The following is a 22648-nucleotide window of genomic DNA, read 5'->3' as shown; positions in this document are numbered from 1 at the left end:
TTAAGTTTTGAAACAGAAATAAACCAAAATTACTCAATTTTGAAAAGTACAAATCTCCAACCGAAACAAAATGAAACCCAATTATCATTTTTAAACTGGTTCTAAGCGCGGAGCGAGTTTCCTAACAAAGCCAAAATAATTCAATGCTATGCTAAGCAGATAAGACTCAACTTCAAAATCAACACCGTCCACTAAGTTGAACAATACGTACGTATATTTAAAATAATAAGTTATTCTAGAAAATTTGTGGCCCAAAAACAAAGGCATCGCGATATCCATCTTAAAGCAAAAACCACCCTCTGCACCTTTTTTTTTAGTTTTAAATTCTTAAAAAATTCAAATATCCTAGAAGACTTATTATTTTACACTACAGCTCTAGCCACAGACATTTTTCACATTTGCTAATAAGTCTACGTACCGAAGTATAAAAAAACACCTGTATGAGGCGCTGTATAACGTTTAAAAATGGCGGCCATTATGCCAAAATGTCTAAAGTGGGAAAACGAAAGAAAAAATATATAAATACTCCCAGCCAAAGATCAAAGGAGCTTTCTTTCTATCTCTGGTGGTAAATGCACTTTTGTTCCGACCTCTGACCCCTCGCTGATTGCAGGAACCGATTAAAAGGCCCGGGCAACGGGGAGGCACCAATTTCCAACCCCCCACCAAAGTGAAGGTGGTTTTTTGGCAGGTGAAAAAAAAAACGAATGGGAAAGTTATATTCTTTTGCCGTGGCGCCTCGATTTTCGAAAGATGTGTTTTATGATGTTGTAATGTTGTTTTGAAATTGCAAATCAAATATTCGATTTTAATAACCGTAATTTTTGCTAAATTAACCTTGAGTAATTTTGTTTAAAACTTCATTATTATTAGTTTTGCTTGTAAACCAGGGTACGCGACGACCAAGCTTACTGGGTGTCATGAGTCACATGACTTCTCAATTTCGTTGTCGCGTACCCTGCCTTACCTAAAAATAAAGCAGGCCATCCTGATAAATACTAGGGTTTTTGTAATGCACGAATGCGTTTTGAAACAACAAATATCGATATCGCTTTAAACGACGGAATTGTTTTAAAAACTATAAACTTTCTGGTTCAAGGAGGACTCGTGATGGAAGAACAAAACATTTAGATTACTCTAGTAAGTTGAAACTTTTTATACGAGCGACTTTATTCGATTGCAATTATTGTAAAAAACCTTTATTTTTTAGTTGAAGGAGGACTCGCGATGGAAGAACAAAACATTTAGATTAAACTAGCAAATTGAAAGTTCTTATACGACCGACGTCATTCGATTGCAATTATTTTAAAAACGTTTACTTTGTGGTTGAAAGAGGACTCGCGACGGAAGAAAACAATGTAGACTAAACAATTCGAAACGTTTTAGACGGGTTGCGTAACGAAACTAACCATACCTGAAGTGCGACTAGATTCAAAACGGTCTTAGCTAACTTGTCGATCTCGGGTTCTACCTGAACTTTTTGGCCTCTTTTATGTTAATGTTGTTGAGAGGTATTTTTTTCCGCGTACATACTTTTGATTTTGGCCGTGAGGCGGAGCGAGTGGCGTTTTCTAACAGGTTTTTTTTCTTAACGCGCTAGATTGCGTAAAGAGCTTTTTTATCCGAGACCATACTTGGCCATCTAGTCACCTGAGAGCGGTACAGAAAGCTATAAATCCCTCTTAAGTTCTTGATTTGAGTTGAAAGTAACATCGCGATTACTAGTACTCGCTCCGCGTCCATGCGACTGCGAGTGATGGGTGAGGATTTATTGCTTGATTTATGGCGGCCAAAACCGTTTCTCCGGCTCCGGTGTATTGTTTCTTGATCCCCAGAGGTCGCTCTCCTCTCTGTCCTTGTCTCTTCTTTCTTTACGAGCTGCCTTTAGAAATTATGCCTTCTTAACAAAGATATTGTATTCAAAGGTGAATGGTGTTGAGTTACCCTTCCTCCACACTCACCCTCTCCGTATCATTGTGTTCCGCTTCTTCAAAAATTAATATATCATTTTGCCTGACACGTCGGGTGGCGCCCAGGGAAAAGGGTTTTGTAGGGGTTGAAATTATCGAAATTAGGAATTCATTTTTGCTATTAGGAACTTTCGGATTGAAGAAGGATTTAATTTATGGCTACTTCGAACCACTGATGAGAAGTAGGAATTCATTTAGGGCAACTTGGAACCACCGATGAGAAATAGGAATGTATTTTGTGCTACAAGGAACCTCCGATTATTGCTACCAGGAAGGCCCTGATGAGAATTACGAATCCATTTTTAGCTACTAGGAACCCCTGATGAGAATTAAAAATTCATTTGTTGGTACTAAGAACCTTCGGTTTGATGAAGGAATTCATTAACTGCTACTAGGAACCCGTGATGAGAATTTGGAACTTTTTTAATGTTACTAGGAACCCCTGATGATAATTAGGAATTAATTTATTACTCCTTGGAACTCCTGATGATAATTAGGAATTCATTTATTGCTACTTGGAACTCCTGATGATAATTAGGAATTCATTTATTACTACTAGGAACCCCTGATGATAATTAGGAATTCATTTATTTCTACTAGGAACCCCTGATGATAATTAGGAATTCATTTATTACAACTAGAAACCCCTGATGAGAATTAGGAATTCATTTATTACTACTAGGAGCCCCTGATGATAATTAGGAATTCATTTATTACTACTAGGAACCCCTGATGATAATTAGGAATTCATTTATTTCTACTAGGAACCCCTGATGATAATTAGGAATTCATTTATTACAACTAGAAACCCCTGATGAGAATTAGGAATTCATTTATTACTACTAGGAGCCCCTGATGAGAATTAGGATTTCATTTATTACAACTAGAAACCCATGATGATAATTAGGAATTCATTTATTACAACTAGGAACCCCTGATGAGAATTAGGAATTCATTTATTACTACTAGGAACCCCTGATGATAATTAGGAATTCATTTATTTCTACTAGGAACCCCTGATGATAATTAGGAATTCATTTATTACAACTAGAAACCCCTGATGATAATTAGGAATTCATTTATTACAACTAGAAACCCCTGATGATAATTAGGAATTCATTTATTACTACTAGGAGCCCCTGATGAGAATTAGGATTTCATTTATTACAACTAGAAACCCCTGATGATAATTAGGAATTCATTTATTACAACTAGAAACCCCTGATGAGAATTAGGAATTCATTTATTACTACTAGGAGCCCCTGATGAGAATTAGGATTTCATTTATTACAACTAGAAACCCATGATGAAAATTAGGAATTCATTTATTACAACTAGGAACCCCAGATGAGAATTAGGAATTCATTTATTACTACTAGGAACCCCTGATGATAATTAGGAATTCATTTATTACTACTAGGAGCCCCTGATGAGAATTAGGATTTCATTTATTACAACTAGAAACCCATGATGAGAATTAGGAATTCATTTATTACAACTAGGAACCCCTGATGAGAATTAGGAATTCATTTATTACTACTAGGAACCCCTGATGATAATTAGGAATTCATTTATTTCTACTAGGAACCCCTGATGATAATTAGGAATTCATTTATTACAACTAGAAACCCCTGATGATAATTAGGAATTCATTTATTACAACTAGAAACCCCTGATGATAATTAGGAATTCATTTATTACAACTAGAAACCCCTGATGAGAATTAGGAATTCATTTATTACAACTAGGAACCCCTGATGAGAATTAGGAATTCATTTATTACTACTAGGAACCCCTGATGATAATTAGGAATTCATTTATTTCTACTAGGAACCCCTGATGATAATTAGGAATTCATTTATTACAACTAGAAACCCCTGATGATAATTAGGAATTCATTTATTACAACTAGAAACCCCTGATGAGAATTAGGAATTCATTTATTACAACTAGGAACCCCTGATGAGAATTAGGAATTCATTTATTACTACTAGGAACCCCTGATGATAATTAGGAATTCATTTATTACTACTAGGAACCCCTGATGATAATTAGGAATTCATTTATTTCTACTAGGAACCCCTGATGAGAATTAGGAATTCATTTATTGCTACTAAAAATAAGGTCAGATGTAAGAAATTATTCATTGCAAGTATGGGAATTTATTTGTTGCTACTAGGAATCTCCAGATAGAAATATAACTTCATTCCTACTATCCACCTTACTAGACGTGATGGAATCGAACGAGAAGGCGTTGCCTGTTATAGAATCATCTATTGAGATATTTTCATGGTAATTACTTTACTTTCGCTATTACTAAACACGTGTTTGCCAGTTGGAAATAACATTTCATCTAGACGCATATATTTTCCTTGTCGGCAATTTCTTCAATTTAGAATATTATTTGACCCCTTCAGTCACTGAGACAGCGAAGCGAAAGTAAGAAATTGCGCCGGGCTGATTCGAGTCCCGGAAAAAAATCCTAAATAATTTATTTCACTTTCTCTTAACTCGAAGCTGTAGCCGTTTCAAATTGATGATAAAACTCGCGAAGTTTCTCTGTCAACGGCCAATCAAAGAAATAGGCCGCCATTTCGTTTCGGCGGCCCCCTGGCGGGAGCGTTTCGTAAAACCAAAATTCAGATCTGCTATCTTTGATTTGGAAATAGTCGGGTTTCAGCAACTCGTACTTCTCCCTAGCACGTGTTTTCCATCTTTTGGAATATTTTAAATTGATGAAATGGTAAAATAGTTTCCGAATTTAAAGCCGTTGCTAAGCAGATTTGCGCTAAATGCAATCAAATGAAAAGATCGTTTACTCTTTATGCAATGACGTTTCCGTTATTTGCAATTAAATGAAAATAACGTTTACGCTTTTTGCAATAACGTTTGTGTTATTTGCAATTAAATGAAAATAACGTTTACGCTTTTTGCAATAACGTTTGTTATTTGCAATTAAATGAAAATAACGTTTACGCTTTTTGCAATAACGTTTGTTATTTGCAATTAAATGAAAATAACGTTTGTTATTTGCAATTAAATGAAAATAACGTTTAAGCTTTTTGCAATAACGTTTCCGTTATTTGCAATCAAATGAAAAGACCGTTTACTCTTTATGCAATGACGTTTCCGTTATTTGCAATAAAATGAAAATAACGTTTACTCTTTATGCAATGACGTTTCCGTTATTTGCAATTAAATGAAAATAACGTTTACGCTTTTTGCAATAACGTTTGTGTTATTTCCAATTAAATGAAAATAACGTTTACGCTTTATGCAATGACTTTCGTGTTATTTGCAATTAAATGATAATAACGTTTACGCTTTTTGCAATAACGTTTGTGTTATTTGCAATCAAAAGATTGTTTACTTTTTATACCATAAAGTTTGCGTTATTTGCAATCAAAAGACCGTTTACATTTCAAACAATGCTGTTTGAATTATTTGCAATAAAAAAACATTTACTCTTTATACAATGACTTTTGTGTTATTTTCAATTAAATGCAAATAACGTTTATACTTTTTGCAATAACGATTGGGTTATTTGCAATCAAAAGACCGTTTACGCTTTATGCAATGCTGTTTGAATTATTTGCAATTAAATGAAAAGACCGTTAACGTTTTATGCAAAGTCGTTTGCGTTATTTGCAAGCAAATGAAAAAAGACCGTTTACGCTTTACAGAATAATGATTACATTTCAAAATATGATAACTTGAAAAAACAAATTTCATTACATTTTTAAAATATATTTTCCTTTTTGATTAAATCAACCCAAAATACTTTAGAAAATGCTCATATCGTAGTTACCATAAAAGTAGAGTTAGCCCTGTGGTATCTTTAAAAATTAGTTCATATTGTAGTTACCATAAAAGTAGAGTTAACCCTGTGGTATCTTTAAAAATTAGTTCATATTATAGTTACCATAAAAGTAGAGTTAGCCCTGAGGTATTTTTATAAATTAGTTCAAATCGTAGTTACATTAAAAGTAGAGCTACCCAATTATAACTTAATTACGATAAAATTAGAGTTAGCCCTGTCGTATCTTCATAAATTATTTCATATTCTAGTTACCATAAAAATACAGTTACCCAGCTATAACGTAATTACGATAAAATTAGAGTTACCCTGAGGTATCTTTATAAATTAGTTCATATCGTAGTTACGATATTACTCTGGCAAAATTTATAAATTAGTTCATATCGTAGTTACGATATTACTCTGGCAAAATTTATAAATTAGTTCATATCGTAGTTACGATATTACTCTGGCAAAATTTATAAATTAGTTCATATCGTAGTTACGATATTACTCTGGCAAAATTTATAAATTAGTTCATATCGTAGTTACGATATTACTCTGGCAAAATTTATAAATTAGTTCATATCGTAGTTACGATATTACTCTGGCAAAATTTATAAATTAGTTCATATCGTAGTTACGATATTACTCTGGCAAAATTTATAAATTAGTTCATATCGTAGTTACGATATTACTCTGGCAAAATTTATAAATTAGTTCATATCGTAGTTACGATATTACTCTGGCAAAATTTATAAATTAGTTCATATCGTAGTTACGATATTACTCTGGCAAAATTTATAAATTAGTTTGTAAAAATATTTCCTATGGTTTCAGGTAAGGATTGTGCTCTATAGAAAATACCGTTTCGTAAATTCCATAATCGTTATAAACTATTTTGCCACTTAAATGATTACGCGTAATTTATTTTGCAAAATAAAGATGTCTTTTCGCACTTATAATTGCCGTCTAAAAATGCTCAGTCTAAAAATTCCATTTCGACCAAAATATCTCAAAATTCCAGGTCCGTAAGTGAAAAAATATAAATTAGACGTCGCCACGTACGTAAAATTAACGCGCTCCTGACAGACCGACAGCAGACGACCATAAAGACAGAAGGGTACCTTCTCCCTGCCTCGCGAGCGTAACTGGGAAACTTTTTTTTTTAAATTGTGGTGCTAGCCAAAGGCCTTAGATACCAACGTAACTGAAAAAGAGATCTTGAGAAAACGGGGTCCCAATCGAAAAACGCCATGAAAGATGAATTACGCTGCAGCCAGCGCCCCCTCGCGAAGAGGGTTCCGTACGCTGATGATCTCCAGATGTCGCCACCGCTTAAAAATGGCGGGAATTTCTGGCAGTGTCATATTTCTGCGGGCCCACTGATTCCACCACGTTTGCTCCACCGAGAACAGGCGCGAAAAAAAGTTACCAACGAAAAAACATATATCACAGCCTCACGAAAACACATGTATTTTTATGGGCTGCTTTTAAAATTTAAGATGATGCCCTGATATTATTGTGATACGCGCATGGGTAATTCTTTCTTGGAACTGATGGCGACGATGAGGATGTCTTCGGGAGGACGCGTTTGTGGCAGAGATTATTTAGACGTAAAATTGGAAGTACCAAGAACGTATTTATTCCTACTTATTTCAAATCACGACGATAAAAAGTTTTTCGTCTTTGTAGATGAAGTTTCTGATAAGATGTTGCAGGCTCTATGTTAACTTAAAATTATAATTTTATACTATATAACACTAGACGCTTCAATAAAAATAATTCAGAAATTCGATATCAAGTATTAATACACAGAATCTGGACGTTACAGGTACTCTTTATATTGTCATTGTCGCTTTGGCTTCAAGCCAGAATCCATACCTATACTTGGAATACTTATCCTGGCGTATCGCGTATGGTAAGATCACTCTGACGGCTTTAGCCCCGCCTACGAGAGAAAAAATCCCCTCTGCCCGCGCTTCCCTCTCACGTTGTGTTTTTTAAGTTAACATAGTGACGTCAAAAAAACCGTCAGCCACATCGAGACGAAATTCTGCTGCGTTAATATTCCAAGTAGAGGTATGGATTCCTGCTTAAAGCGATGCCAGAAATAAGGTCTGGTTTTCGCAATAAAGATTATTGACGCGAAAAAGCTTTAATAGGCCTAATGGAGATTTTGGCGTTGACGGAAAAAATTGTTCGGCCTAAATGAAAATTTTCCGCTCCACGGAAAGAAATTGTGTTAGGCCTAACCGAGATTTGGCGTCGGCGGAAAATATTTTTACGACTAAATGGAAATTTTCCCGTCGACGGAAAACAAATTGTGTTAGGCTTAACGGAGATTTTTGCGTCGACGGATAAAAATTGTGTTAGGCCTAACGGAGATTTTTGCGTCGATGGATAAAAATTGTGTTAGGCCTAACGGAGATTTTTGCGTCGACGGATAAAAATTGTGTTAGGCCTAACGGAGATTTTTGCGTCGACAAAAAATTGTTACGCCTGACGGCGTTGACGGAATGAAATTGCGTAAAAGAATTTATTGAAACGCCAATTTCAATGCGAACGAGACGCTATTAACTTACGCAATATAGCCGGGTAAAATATTCAACGCGACATACCGTTGAATGTAAAAGATATCTTTGCCAGCTGGCCCGCGGGGTATATCCCGTAAATAGGCCCGTTTTGTCGCTATCCGCTTGCGTGGGATCGCTATTGACCGGTCATGCCTGCCCACAGCATAAACACACTTTGTTATTGCTACGCGTCTCCCCCTGGTGTTGATTTGACGCGCATATTTTTGGTCCCTTCGCTGCCAATTGTAAACAGACCTCGCTCTATTACTGACCGAGGTTGCTCTTAAGACGCTTTTAGTGGTCCTGTAAATAGAAGGGGGCAGATATGACCACCACTTTGCTTTTCGGCCGATCAACGCGTGATACGCCACAGGCGCCATCTATATACGTGACTTTAATGTGTTTATTCTTTAGGCTAAAAGGTTTTTTTGCGTGGTGTTGTTATTTTAGTAGGTGTATTCGGAATGTTTTATAATTAGCTTTTCTTTCTGTTAACGTAGAGCCATCTAGCGGCCAACGCTAAAAGCTTTCACTAGTTAATGGATTATCGTCTGCTAAGAAACAAAAAGCGTCTGCATAGCACTTCAAAATCTGGAGTGGCTCTATCTTAACTGAAAATGTTAGTTAAATTGGTGACTACTTGTTAAAGTTTTCATAAAAGTGTTGCTAAATTACTAAATATTTTAATTTCTGGACAATTAATAGCTATAGCGTAATTAATACAATGATAAACAATTTCTTAATATTGTCCAAACAGTTCCTCTGTTACTGTCTTCGAGTACCCTTCTTTAATTTGGTTTGTTTAAATTTTATCGTGTTTTCGTGTTTCCTCCTTTACCCAAAGTTTTCTATTACTCAAATGTGTTTGGAGAATTAGTCTGAAACATGATTTAAGAAATTTTTAAGAGTGCAATTTAGGAAGGGCTTAGGTTACAAATATATACATCGCACCCCCGACTTAAATTTGGAGGGGTACAATGTACCCCCTAACCCACTGTGACTGTATTTTTACCTCTCCGAGGGGTTTTACAATCACCGTGTCTGTCTGTCTGTGGGTGTGTCTGTTTGGGCTGCGGAGGCGTACGCATTTGCGGGGCAAAGTGTAATCACTGCGTTCGCAGTTTCTTGAGAGCCCTCTTTTTGTCATTGGGTTTAGTATAATTTTCAATTTGCGTTAGTATCGGGCGGGATTCGAACCCGAGCCCTCCTGCAGGACAGGTGAGCGTTCTACCACAGAACTACGGGTTTTGGCTAGCCAACTTGTTTACTTCTGATGCTGGGAAATTCATAACTGCTGCCGTAGCACCATTTAAAACAACAAATCAATAACAACCAAAATTACTCTCATAATTGGATAATAAACATAAGTATGGCACAGAGCGAATTCGGTTAATGATAGTCTGCCGTGGTCCTCGTGGAGTGATTGCGAAATAGGAAGTTTCCGAACAGGAAATTCGTCTCTTCCTACTCTTTCCGTTGGCAAAATAGTCAGTTAGTTTGATGGCGAGAAATACGAGCGTACACGCGCTTAGGTTTGATTTCGAAAGTAACTTCTGAAATGGAGCCAGTGTTAATAATAGTTATTTTTATCTTCCGATTCAATAATTCCTCATTGTTTTGCAAAAGTGTGTCTTATTTCCACTTTTGAAAGCATTTCAATTTTCAATAGGCCTTGGCTGGTCCGTCGAAAAGGCTGGCGGCGGACAATCGCCGATTTTCCGGGCATCCTCCAGCAGTTCGCGGAGAGTTGTCAGTCCGTCGGTACGTAATGGTTTAACTTAAGTTGTCATTTGCGAAACAAACTACCATTAAAAAATTTGCATTGGTGAATAGGAAGCGTCATACTTATGTTTATTATCCACTTATGCAACAATCAATAACTGAAAACAACGTTCATATATCTCCCTGGATAAAAAAAGGCAAAGACCCTTGGCAAAACAATAAACGAAATCGTTTAAAAAATGGGCATAACGAACATCAACCCTTTATTTTACAAAAATAATTTTCCAGGCATGAAAGGGGAAACACTGTAGAGGCATTACCACTTTCTAAAACGCACCCTCTCATCCTCTCTAACATAACGTGAAAACGGACAAACCTGTGATTATACGCTGATGGACTCGGGAAGCGCGAGAAGAGGGGAACGCCACCTAGCGGGCTTGAAACGAAATTATTAGGGTCCGAGATTTGAGCAGCAACGCCGAAGAAAAACCCGCCCTCGAGATCCGAGACCATCTCTATTATCAAGAATCATCCGCGAGTAGAGAAGTTTGCGGTATAGTCAGTCAGGTTGAATAAAAAGAGGGGCTTTAACGCGTCGAACGCCCACTAGGGGGAGCGCTTTTGTCTGTGATATATCATAAACCGCCAGGGACCGTTACTAAAGAGCTGCTGAGGGAGTTTTTCGCGTTGAACTCACGTTTGCCGAGATCAGCTGCTTTGGCGTTGTGGGTGGCAAAAAGAGGTTTCAGGCGGTCGATGCAGGTGTCTCTCTCTCGCGTGTTTGCTTAGGTGGGACATCGCTTTGGCGCTATTTTAGACGGCATTTTTGCGTTCCGTTAGGACTTTACAAGTCGCAGCCTTTGATTTAACATTTACAGCACGCGAAAGTATTTTTCGGCGTAAAGGCTGGTTTTCACAAGAGCAAACACGCCACGACGGTGAACGTCGACGCAAAACATTCCCGTTAGACCTAATGCAATATTTTTGCGTCGACTCTCACCGTTGAGGCGTTTTTGCCCTATTGAAAACCAGCCTTAAAAGTGAGTCTAAATCTCCGATACTAGCGCATTATTGTTGAGAAACTACGAACGTAGTGATTTGAAAATTTAAAATGAAAAATAAAAATATAATTATTTTGTCTAAAATTGTTTAAATTTTAAAAAATACATTTAATTTTCATAACATTATGTGTAAAATTGAAAAATATGATAATTTGATACAACCGGGTATCCGACGAGAAACACTTGTGTTTGGACAATATTGTTGCCCAAGTACATGACGCGTAAGAACTAAAAATTGTAAGAGCGTTTTGTTTTAATAAATTGCGACGGAGGAAGTAATGAAAACGTATGTATTGAAAGTACAAATGAAAAATACCCATTCAAATATTGAACCACATTCCCCAGACAGAGTAATCTTTAGACGGTTTTACTAGCCTTCTAGTATCGGAAATAGTATTGTCCAAACATAGACATTTCATCGTGTACCCGGTTTTACATCAACATACATTGGGGCAGATAAATAAACTAGCCATTTTTATTGAATCAATAAAATATTTAAAATTTATCTTTGGTAGTATTCGAGAAAAATATTGCAAATTGAAATCACAATAGATGGCGTAAAATAACTATTAAATTCTATAATCCAATTTAAAACTTTATGTGAAAAATCAGTACTAAAAGTCGCCTTAGAAAACTCAACCAAAAACAACCATTCAAATCGCATAAAACCGGAGAAAAACCACTTTAGATTCAACCCCTGAAATTTAGAATCGAGCGCCAATTTTACACAGGCTTCCCCGTTATTAGTTTCAAAAGATTTTTGGGGTCACAAAATAATCCCTCGTTCCTTGGCACCGTTATTTAAGCCACCAAAAGATTACCCCCAACAACAGCCCCTCGTGCAAAGTAACACCGTAAACTACGTAAAAAAGTTACAGGTTTTGAAAGACGAGATTTCAACAGCAAAAGGTAAGTTTCTTCATAGAGCGTCGTTTCATTTTATTCGCTAAGCCTTTTCCCCCGGCTCTTAATCTTCCGGAGTTCTTTTCTGTAAGGATTGTTTATTGTTGAAGGAAAATGGGTCGTAAAATGCAGATCTCAGCGCCGTCGAGACAAATAGACCCTCTATTCGAATTTTTATGCTCCTTTTTTTCAATACGAGTTTAAGACCTATATAAAGTTTTCTTTGTCCCAAAAGGTAAGTTTGATATTTTGCCGTATAAAAAGGTATAATGTGATTTTAAGTGGTCTAGTTGTGGCGGGATAATTAATTTTTTAAGGTTGGGTTGTTATTTATTGGGATTAATGATACTGGTATGTCGACTTTATATATATATATATAAAGTAGTTTAATCCATATAGAGATATTTCTAGTGACCAGAACATTAATGGTTGGCAAATTACCCGTTTGCAAAAATATGCCCACTAGCATTTTGTTTTCAAGGTTGAGGTACATATTTTGAGTGAACCGATTAAAATTTATAGAAATTGTGTAGAATTTGCGGAAATAAAATTTTGTCTCCTGATTTTTCGTAGTTTATCCTAACCTGGGCTGTAATATTTAGGCTTTAGCAGAATGTATCATGTATGTCATACAATTCTTTATATCTGTTGCAATGTATTTTGAGATATAACCGGGTTTCCGACGACGAAATGTTGGAGTTTGGACAATACTATTTCCGAGTACCTAGCAATAGGTACGATTTCAATAACTCCACTTTTTTAAGGGTCCGGATATTTTCCAGTTGAGAAAGGGGTGGCTCCGACAGAGTAACAAAAACTGTTATATCTGATTTTTTCACACGTTATACACTTATTCGCCCAATTGTTTCGTCGTCGGGTACCCAGGTTTATCTCGCAATTTATTAGCACAAGAACTTCCAATTCAAACGCTTTTTCTTAATTAGATAAAAATCTTTTCGAGTTCTATATTCACCATTTCTTTAGTTGGATAAATGTTTTACGTACACGATACGCGGTATTAAATTTCGAAGTTAGTTTTAAATTTAATACGACCGTGACTCGGGTTTTTAGTCAAGGCAAATTAAACGTTAATATCGGTGCACTCACGATTCTTTTTTTTTAATATTTCAGACTAAACTAAGTAAATAATAATTCTATAATTGTGACATCACGTGTTTTCGATATGTACGTACCCAAACATTAGGAGCAATTATTTAAATAGAGGTTAAAAGGATCTGAAATAGAGAGTCAAATTTAATAGAGAGTCAAATTTTATTAAATTTTGAAGGGCTGAAACATTACATATTTCAAAATATATTATATTGTATCGTATAATTAATGTGGTATATATGAAATAATTTTATTTATAAGTTCGCCTAATAATGCGTAACACCTGATTTAAAGTCTATTAAAGTCTATTGAAATTAATTTTCAGATTGTACTTGACCCTTTCAAAATATAAGATCTTTGATATACGGAGATGCTTTCCGATAACCCTCAGTTTCTCTAACACGCCTGAAATGAACAGCCGCAAAATATAACGCGTACTCTTTCAACCAAATGATTTTGTTCGCAACCGCTAATTCCAAATACTCCACGACGTTGTCCAACATTAACATTTCCTTGGCAATAAACAACTGGCACCTCGCTTTCAAATCGTCCAATTCGTAACGACACGCCGCCCGCAATAAGTCCTTGTGCGTAGCTTCGATGTTCGGAGTCTGTTCGGTGTAAATAAACGACAACATATCCTTCAGCGTGCAGTCGTCTAAAACACCGCTGAAGTCGACAACACACTCTTCGTCATCCGATGCCTCGATCATCTTTCCCAGAACGGGCGACGCGAACACTAAAACGTACTGATGGCAATTGAAACGCGCGTCACCGGTGACGCACTGGACGTCGCTGGTGACGCCAGTTTCGAATATTCCGCGTAGCAACTTTCCAGTACTGACGTTGTCCCCCGTCGTTATCGTGCAGAATACGGTTAAAACCCCGTTCACTAAAATATCCTTCAGAGGAATTAAATCTGTCGTCAACGTCAAATCCAGGTTATTGATATCGGTCGCCAATGCGTTGCGACTCAGAACGGATTTTCGCAATTCGGTCAAAATGGTGACTTCGTAGGAGCCCGATACCCTTTCGGAACTCTTGGTTTTTCGCGCTTTTAAGTTTAGGTTCAATGCGTTTCTGTCCTGATTGTAGTCGGAAATGAGGAGGCTGAGTATCCAGATTTCTTTCGTTTTGGGAACTGTTTGGCGGCACGTCGTCTCTTTCGATTGTCTGCAGTACTTGACGAAATTGGGGATGGTCCAAAATATTTTGTATCCGCAGTTGAATTTGATGTAGTGAATGTCTCCCGTTAATGGAGTCTTTTTCGGACGAACTGATTCGCTAGTGGCCATACTGAATTATTAATGGTGTAAACTTGCTTTTAGGATTTCGAAAATGCGTTTTGGTGAATTGTTGGTAAACGTCACGGAACAAATTTGCTGTTAAGATTTCGAAAATGCGCTTTAGTGAATTGTTAGTAAACGTCACGGAACAAACTTGCTTTTAGGATTTCGAAACTGCGTTTTGGTGAATTGTTGGTAAACGTCACGGAACAAACTTGCCTTTAGGATTTCGAAAATGCGCTTTAGTGAATTGTTAGTAAACGTCACGGAACAAACTTGCTTTTAGGATTTCGAAACTGCGTTTTGGTGAATTGTTGGTAAACGTCACGGAACAAACTTGCCTTTAGGATTTCGAAAATGCGCTTTTGTGAATTGTTGGTAAACGTCACGGAACAAACTTGCTTATTGGATTTCGAAACTGCGTTTTGGTGAATTGTTAGTAAACGTCACTTTAGTTAATTATTGGTAAACGTCAAGGATTAAACTTACTTTAAGCTTTTGAAAATGCACTTTGGTGAATTGTTGGTAAAAATCACGGAACAAACTTGTTGTTAAGATTTCGAAAATGCGCTTTCCAGAATTGTTTATGGGTGAACCTCGAGAGTAACGTGTTGACTAATGACGCGAGAGAAGTTGGTTGCTTTTGTAGAACTCCTTATTATTATTAATTAAATTAATTAGAAAGGAGCTCGATTAGAACGCGGAAGCGACTTCTGATAAAATAGAAACTACCAACAATTTCCGGGTCGATATCAAATTGAAATGTACTGTTGACATTTTTCCGGGTTATTTTCGTGAAGTTGAACACAGAAAATAGAGGTGTTTGTGTTTTACAAGCACTTACCAACTTGTTCGAAATTGATTGACTTTTAATCTTAAAAAGAGTTTTTTGTAGAAGAAATTTTACGGACAAAACATACAATGTCAATTTGGAAGAATTGCACAATTTTTATAATCAGAAAAAATTAAGTTTTTAATTTTTTTTAAGGGAAATGCTACTGTAGACTTTCTTGGTATTGTGTTTCGGCTAGCATTCTTATTCGAATTCTTAATTTCTTATCAACTTGACGCATTCTAGAAAGCTACAGAATTTATTTCGCGCCAAAAGTGGGCGCTACCATTTTGTACAACATTAATGTTGTTTGTAGGTAGGAAGATTGTTTTTTTTTTAGTAGCAGCAAGAAAACCACAATTTCATTGGGTATTCTCTAAATGGCTAAGGTGATCTACGTGAATTGAGTATTTATTTTAAAAATATAATTATAAATGTTATACATGCATGCACATAACATTGAGATGGGATTATTTCTTTGCATAGAAAAGATTATTTTAATAATTTTGCCGATAAATGAATAAGGTTTCACACTTAAATGTGGCCAAACCAGTGCCAAAAGGAACTAAGAAATTTCCCAAGGCTTAATCACCAATCATAGTTTTTTCAAATTCCCTGGATTTTCAAGTTTTCCCAAATCATCTCGGGAGATTTTACCTGACTTAATTTGTGCCAAAATTTTGGCTTATTTTTTTCATTTGTATTTTAATAAATGTTTCCTATTTGCCAGATAAATTATATTCCCTGTAATTGGAATTACATTTTAAGGGAGTTTATTGTAAAAATGTCTTGATTTACACTGAACGTTCGATGTTATAATTAATTATTCCAAAAAATAACAAACTATTCTAATGTTAAACAGAATCTGACCATTCCTACGCATATATTTGCTTTAAGTAGCCTAAATCTGAAATTTCGGTGTTAAAATATTTTTTTAAATTATTATTTTATAATTTTCTGGGGTGAAAATATTTATGGTCCACTTTGGGCCAGGTCGGAATTTTCCACACTATTGTCCACCTGGGAACACTGCAAACGTACGCCATTTTCGGTATAGGGAAAACAGGGCTGCCAGGCGAACAAAATACACAGCCGGCCAAAAAATAGATATCAATATTGTCAAATTCCGATTCTATTGTTTGAAATACACTGAAAATAACCAACTTTCGTTTTCCTGTCAAAATGTGAAGGAAGTAAATTACAGGGCCCCCACTCAAATCATAAATTTTTTTAGAGGAAAAATAGGGTTATATTTCTAAAAATATAGGACTTTATAGGACTATTTTTTCAAACTATAGGATTTTATAGGACTAAATATGCTATTTCATTTACTAACTTTATGTATTTAAAAAACAAAATATATATTTAGTGAAATAATTCTTTGATTTTCACTTGAAAAATAGAAACTATTGAACCATTTCATCACAAAAATATACTAGTAGCTAACCATGTTAACAATAACAAAGTATAGACTAGAATGACTTTGTATAGGAATTTATCCTATAGCTAAATCTAGAAATTTAACTGAGAGGCGGTATTTCAAATGGGCATAATATCAAAATTATAGGATTTTATAGGACTTTTGGGGGATTTTGCTAAAAATATAGGATGTTATAGGACATTTTTTAAAATATAGGATTTACAGGAATTATAGCACCTCTGGGGGCCCTGAAATTAATATCTTGGGTCGTAGTATCGACAATACTATGGCGGAACCTACGTTTTGGCGCCAAAGAAAATACTATTCTTATAAGAATTTTTCTCAACTTGACACACACTTCAGACCAATAACACTTAAGTTTATTTTACTCTATACTAAAAAAAAGCGGTTCAACTTTTAAAAGTTTCTTTTCGAGAACTTCTTAGTGGCGTAATTTCGACCTATAACGGCCATTTTATTTTTCCATTCCGCCACAGGGGGCACTACGGTCATAAGCGTGTGCAAGAACTCAAAACTGTAAAGAAAGTTGGGCCTCGTCGGAACTGGCTCTCAATAATATCTGGCAGAATCTTTTCCGGCCGTCTCCGGGGGTGGAAAATGTCTGGCAACAAAAATATAGGGCTCAGCTTCATTGTTAATGGTTAGGGGCAATGCTATAATAGCAGTAGAGAAGAGGAGCCGCTGCGTATAACGCCATCTATTGTTCGCGTCTTCGCTATGAAAATCTTTTTTACGAAAAACATGAGCCCGGAGGTCTCGTGAGTCACATTTTACCGAAACCTTCTTTAACCCCCCCATCCCGACCGAAAAAATAGCTCGAAAGGTTTCGTTTTCCCTCCGTCCTGTTCACCAACTCGGGCGAAATCAACAAATAAACGTTTCGGAAACATGCCTATGACTGCGAGCGAATCAGGGAAAATAATATACCGTTTTTAACGGGGGGGGGGAGGTACCGTTTGGAGATTCTCCCCCCTCGGCTGTCGTGTGTTCGGAAAGGGAAATTATTTGTTGACGCGTCGGCCTGGATATAATATTTTAATTTGCACGCGAGTCACGCGACCTTGATAAAAACGTCTTTTGTTTTGGTTTTTTTTTATCAAGGAGTAGGGTAACTGGAATGTAATTAAAATTTATCGTTTCCAAGTTTCAGTTTCGTGATAGAAATTAGGATTTTTTATTTTAATAATCTCGTTTGGGCCAAGTTCAAATTCGCCTAATTTTTTATTAACTAAATTAAACAATTTTCATCCCAGGAGTGAAATTTGATACTTTTTTATCTAGTCTACAAAGACAGTGGATATTCTTTTATTCACCAGGGGCGTAGTGAATTTCGTCTTTAACCGAGAGTTGCGAAATTAACTTTTTGCCAACTAATGCCCAAGGGGCAGGGGTGCTGGAAAAACTAAGGGGCTGGTGCTGGTGGAACCTTTGCGAAAATAAAGGTTGAAATTTCGATTTAGCCAACTCGACTATTGGTCAACTGAACTAAAATTTGCCAACTCGACTATTGGCCAACATAATTAAAAATTTCCAACTTGTTTATTTTCCGACTGAACTAAAATTTGCCAACTCGACTATTGGCCAACAGAATTAAAAATTTCCAACTTGTTTATTTTCCGACTGAACTAAAATTTGCCAACTCGACTATTGGCCAACAGAATGAAAAATTGCCAACTTGTTTATTTTCCGACTGAACTAAAATTTGCCAACTCGACTATTGGCCAACAGAATTAAAAATTTCCAACTTGTTTATTTTCCGACTGAACTAAAATTTGCCAACTCGACTATTGGCCAACCGAATTAAAAATTTCCAACTTGTTTATTTTCCGACTGAACTAAAATTTGCCAACTCGACTATTCGCCAGTATGTCAGATATTTATATACCGGTGCTCCAAGCACAGCATATAGATTAAAACCTACTACACCAGTGGTCTAGCTGAACTAAAATTTGTCAACTCGACTATAGGACAACTAAACTCAAATTTTCCAACTCGACTATTGGCCAACTAAACTAAATTTAGAAGTGTTTTAAATTGAGTCGCGTGTAAGGCTTGTATTGGTACGAATTTAAAATGTGGGGAATTGTCGATAAAGCAGGGTACACGAAAACAAAATGTATGTTTAGACAATGCTCACAGCTCTATAGAAGGAGGGCTTTAGTAATTTTCGAACTCGTATTTTGTTTGTTGTAGAATAAGTCTCAAATTTTCTTAATTTTCTATTACAATCGTAGAGATTTTAAATAATTTAAAAGCAGTCTGCGTTGCTAAAGCACCAGTTAACCAGTAGGTTAGAGCTCATTTAACCATAGCTCTAGCCTCATTTCCAAAAAATATTAGTTATTTATTATTTAAATAAATAATGTCATATAATATGTCATATATAAATATTATGTTTAGATTTAGACCCTTAGGGATTATTAGTTGAAATAACAAATGTAATCATAATCATAATAACTCATAAGAGTACCCATATAAGATTTCATTAGGAAATATTTCAATGAAATCTTGTTTCTTATATTGCTTGTGCTATTGACCGATTTCAAAATTACGTTTTTTCGCGTGACAGTACCTTTACATTGTGAGGTATAGCAGGCTTATTTACCTTCTTTTATACCCTAACATGGAGGCGTATTTTCACGCGCTAAAGGAATTTTAAGATCCATTAATTGAAAACGTTACCATGGAAACAAAACCTCGTGATCGAGATGCTAAATCCGCTACAATAACTTCCGTTTCCGATTTACAAGATTGAGGACAAGTTTGTCGTCACAGTTGGAAATGACGTAATTTACGTCAAATTTCATTACGACAAAGTTTCAATAAATAAATTGCTTTTATAGCATACTTATGAGTGAATATGTTTTTATAGTATTGTCAATCACTTTTCTCAATTTCGTTTATTCTGGTGAAGCCCAAAATACTAAGGCAATGTTATATCCGCCGAAACACTTTTGATCGGCTAGTTTGGTATTTCTTCAATTGAAATATTTAAACTTTAGGTGCAGTGAAACCCGCGAAAACCAATTTTTTCAAAACTACAGTAAAATCTTTGTTTTTTTCTGAAATTAAATTGTGATGTAGCTCTCCATTTTGATTAATATACAAATATTCTAGATCATGTCTTTTGGTAGTTGAGCAATCGATTTTTTTTTAGTCGGTCGGGTTGGGGATGCTCAACCATTTTATCCAAAAATTCATATACTTAAAACTTAAGCCAGAAAATGTACAGCTCTAAATTTTTATTACTATATATATTTTTTAAAAGTAATTTTCTTATGTCTCCTCTGTCAATGAATACATTGAAAACAAAAGTGAAGTCGATATCTTAAAAAAAATATCAGGCTATATAATTAAGCCTTTAACGAAGGAATTTTAGGTAAAAGAGGGTACACGACGCGGCGATTTTCGGTTTGGACGAATCTATCGAAATCAATTTTACGGTTATATCTCTTAACGCTACTCGCATCTGCAATTTCAGAATATCTCTTGTGAAAGACTGGATTCGGATCCAAATAAAGGTAGTGAGATAATACATTTTTCCCTGATTGCTATTTTCCTCAACTTTATTTCTGGGGGGCTCTGCCCTCGTTTGTTCTCGGGCCTGTCAGGCGCTGTCTTAACCACTCTACTAAAACAATGACCCCTTGACCCCTTTGCTTACCTCCCAGTCCAGTCGCAGGCATCGCGGGCTTCAATCCTGAGGGCGGAGGTGAACAAGAGTATCAGAAGCAGATAAAACCAGACGGCGAGTGTCCCTTTCAATGTCCGGTACGGCGTCGAACCCTGGTGGTGGCCATCCAGGAAGTTCCGATGACCCATCCCATTGGGAGTCGAATTGAAGAGCGGAAGATAGCGGCCGCCCCCTCCCGAAAGAGTTCTCACAAATTTGCGCGCCGCCTTAAACAGGATGTGTCCCTTTTTCCTATTTGGCCAATTACTGCCGTGACGTCACACCCGCTTCCTTCTCATACATCGCATTCGCTGCAACGGGAGCCTCTTCTTCTCGACTGTTTATCAAAATATTGCTCTCGCCTCTACACTCCGCTAGTAGAGGTAGTCGCGGTGGGCAATTTGTACGTAATAACACCATAAATTGATACGAAAAACAATTCACTTCGTCACCATGACAACGACCGCTAATTAATCAGCGCCACCTAGTAATTAACGAAGTGATTAACTCGGTACTTATTTAATTAATTTTAAATAAGGTATTATCAATGACAACGCAATGAACAAGGCGTACCGTTTTGCGTCGAAATGTTATCCCAGGAAAGGGGGGTAGCGGGCTGTTGACGAACGCCCCCTCGCGGCAATTAATCGCGTAACGGTAAATAATCAATGTTTAGATTCGGGCGATATCGAGTTGCGGCGGCGACGTATCCGTGGCGTTCCGCACCGCTGGCCGAACTGAGTCTGGTTCCTCTGGGCGCAATTTCTCGAGCGCGGCCTCGTTGAAAGATAGGCCCCCTTTTCCCCTCCGTATAATTCCCCTGGCGGTGGTTCTGGGAAGCGCTCTCTTTCTCTCTCATCCTCAACAACCTTGCTCTTGAGACTTGATGGATCCACGCATGAGGGTATAGCTGGGCCCGCGAGTAGAGATGTTCTGCTCCGATAAAAAAGTGGAAACGTGATGGGGAGGATCACCCGAGAAATAAGTCGCCAGCCTACGTTAGATTTGACCCTCGAAACTTCCGATAAAGCGAGGAAATGGGCTTTGCATTTTTAAAAATAACAACTACTAAAACTACTACGATATAACTACGAATATAATTCTGTCGTTGTTGCTTTAAAGGTGAGAGCTCTATGAAATGTCGGTATGTGTTAGTTTTATGACCGAGTTATAAATGTAAACTTTACAATCCAGTTGTTAGCTTTAGAACACAGCTTTTGTTGTTAGCTTTATATTCCTGCTGTTATTTTTAGCTTTAGAATCGAGTTGTTATTGTCAGCTTTAGACACCCAGCTGTTGTTAGCTTTATAACCCAGCTGTTGTTAGCTTTATAACACTGCTGTTGTTAGCTTTATAACCCAGCTGTTGTTGTTAGCTTTATAATCAAGTTGTTTTTGTAAGCATTATAACCCAGCTCTGTTGTTGTAAGCTTTAGCTTTAAAACCCCGCTTGTGGTTGTTAGCTTTATAGCCCAGCTGTTGTTGATAACTTTATGACCCAGCTGCTGTTGTTAGCTTTATAATCCAGTTGTTTTGTTAGCATTATAACCCAGCTCTTTTTTGTTAGCATTATAACCCCGCTCTGTTGTTAGCATTATAACACAGCTCTGTTTTGTTATCAATTATAACCTAGCTGTGGTTGTTAGCTTTAGAACCAAGCTAGTTGCTATTGGCTTTAGTTTTAGACCCAGTAAAGCGGTCGTCTTTGGATTCTAAACGCAGAAATCGTATTATAACGTTAAAAACGTAGGTAGCAAATGTTACCTTTAGCTTATAGAACCCCAATTTGGCTTTTAGAACCGAAATCAAATAATGGCAGTTGCCGTCAGCTTTTAGAACCCCAATTTTGATTTTAGAACCGAAATCAAATAATGGCAGTTGCCGTTAGCTTTTAGAACCAAAATAACTGCTGTTCCCGTTAGCTTTAAGAACCAAAATAACTGTTGTTACCGTTAGGTTTATGAAACGAAACAGCACCTGTTACCGATAGGTTTCAGAACCTTAATAGCAACTGTTACCGTTAGGTTTTAGTTCCGTAATATCAAGTGTTACCGTTAGCTTTAGAAACGAAAATAGCAACGGTTGCCTTTCGACTTTTAGACGCGCGTTTCCAAAGATCGTTCTGATGACTCGACAGGAACCACCTCAAAAACACTTAAAAACGGACGGGATGAAAGCATACGTTCGCTGCTACATCTGTGGGTTCACGTTCGGTTCAAAGCACCTTTTTCTCTTGGTGAGATTTCAATAGATTAGTGGAGATCCGTACGTACAGAGGG

At 36.6% G+C, this 22648-nt stretch overlaps 1 protein-coding gene across 2 annotated transcripts in view; it reads right to left on the bottom strand.

The window, feature by feature from the left end:
- LOC149962849 (meteorin-like protein) overlaps positions 1-21097 on the bottom strand; it is a 54380-nt gene extending 33283 nt beyond the window's left edge. Inside the window, exons 1-2 of one of the 2 annotated variants that reach the window (XM_090180184.1) lie at positions 20944-21097; positions 20362-20854 (exon numbers count right to left, since the gene is read on the bottom strand). In XM_090180184.1, coding sequence (XP_090036310.1) covers positions 20362-20519 — 158 coding nt within the window. In that variant the 5' untranslated portion in view covers positions 20520-20854; positions 20944-21097. Of the gene's footprint in view, positions 1-20361 lie in introns of both variants that reach the window. The other variant, XM_090180175.1, reaches the window with a different exon arrangement.
- Between the last annotated feature and the right edge of the window lie 1551 nt (positions 21098-22648).

This window comes from Leiobunum rupestre, chromosome 1 (assembly GCF_980474605.1).
Source record: "Leiobunum rupestre chromosome 1, qqLeiRupe1.1.hap1, whole genome shotgun sequence".
Classification (NCBI taxonomy): Eukaryota; Metazoa; Arthropoda; class Arachnida; order Opiliones; family Sclerosomatidae; genus Leiobunum; species Leiobunum rupestre.
Note: the sequence above shows the minus strand (reverse complement) of the source record. Positions and strands in the feature narration are given on the sequence as shown.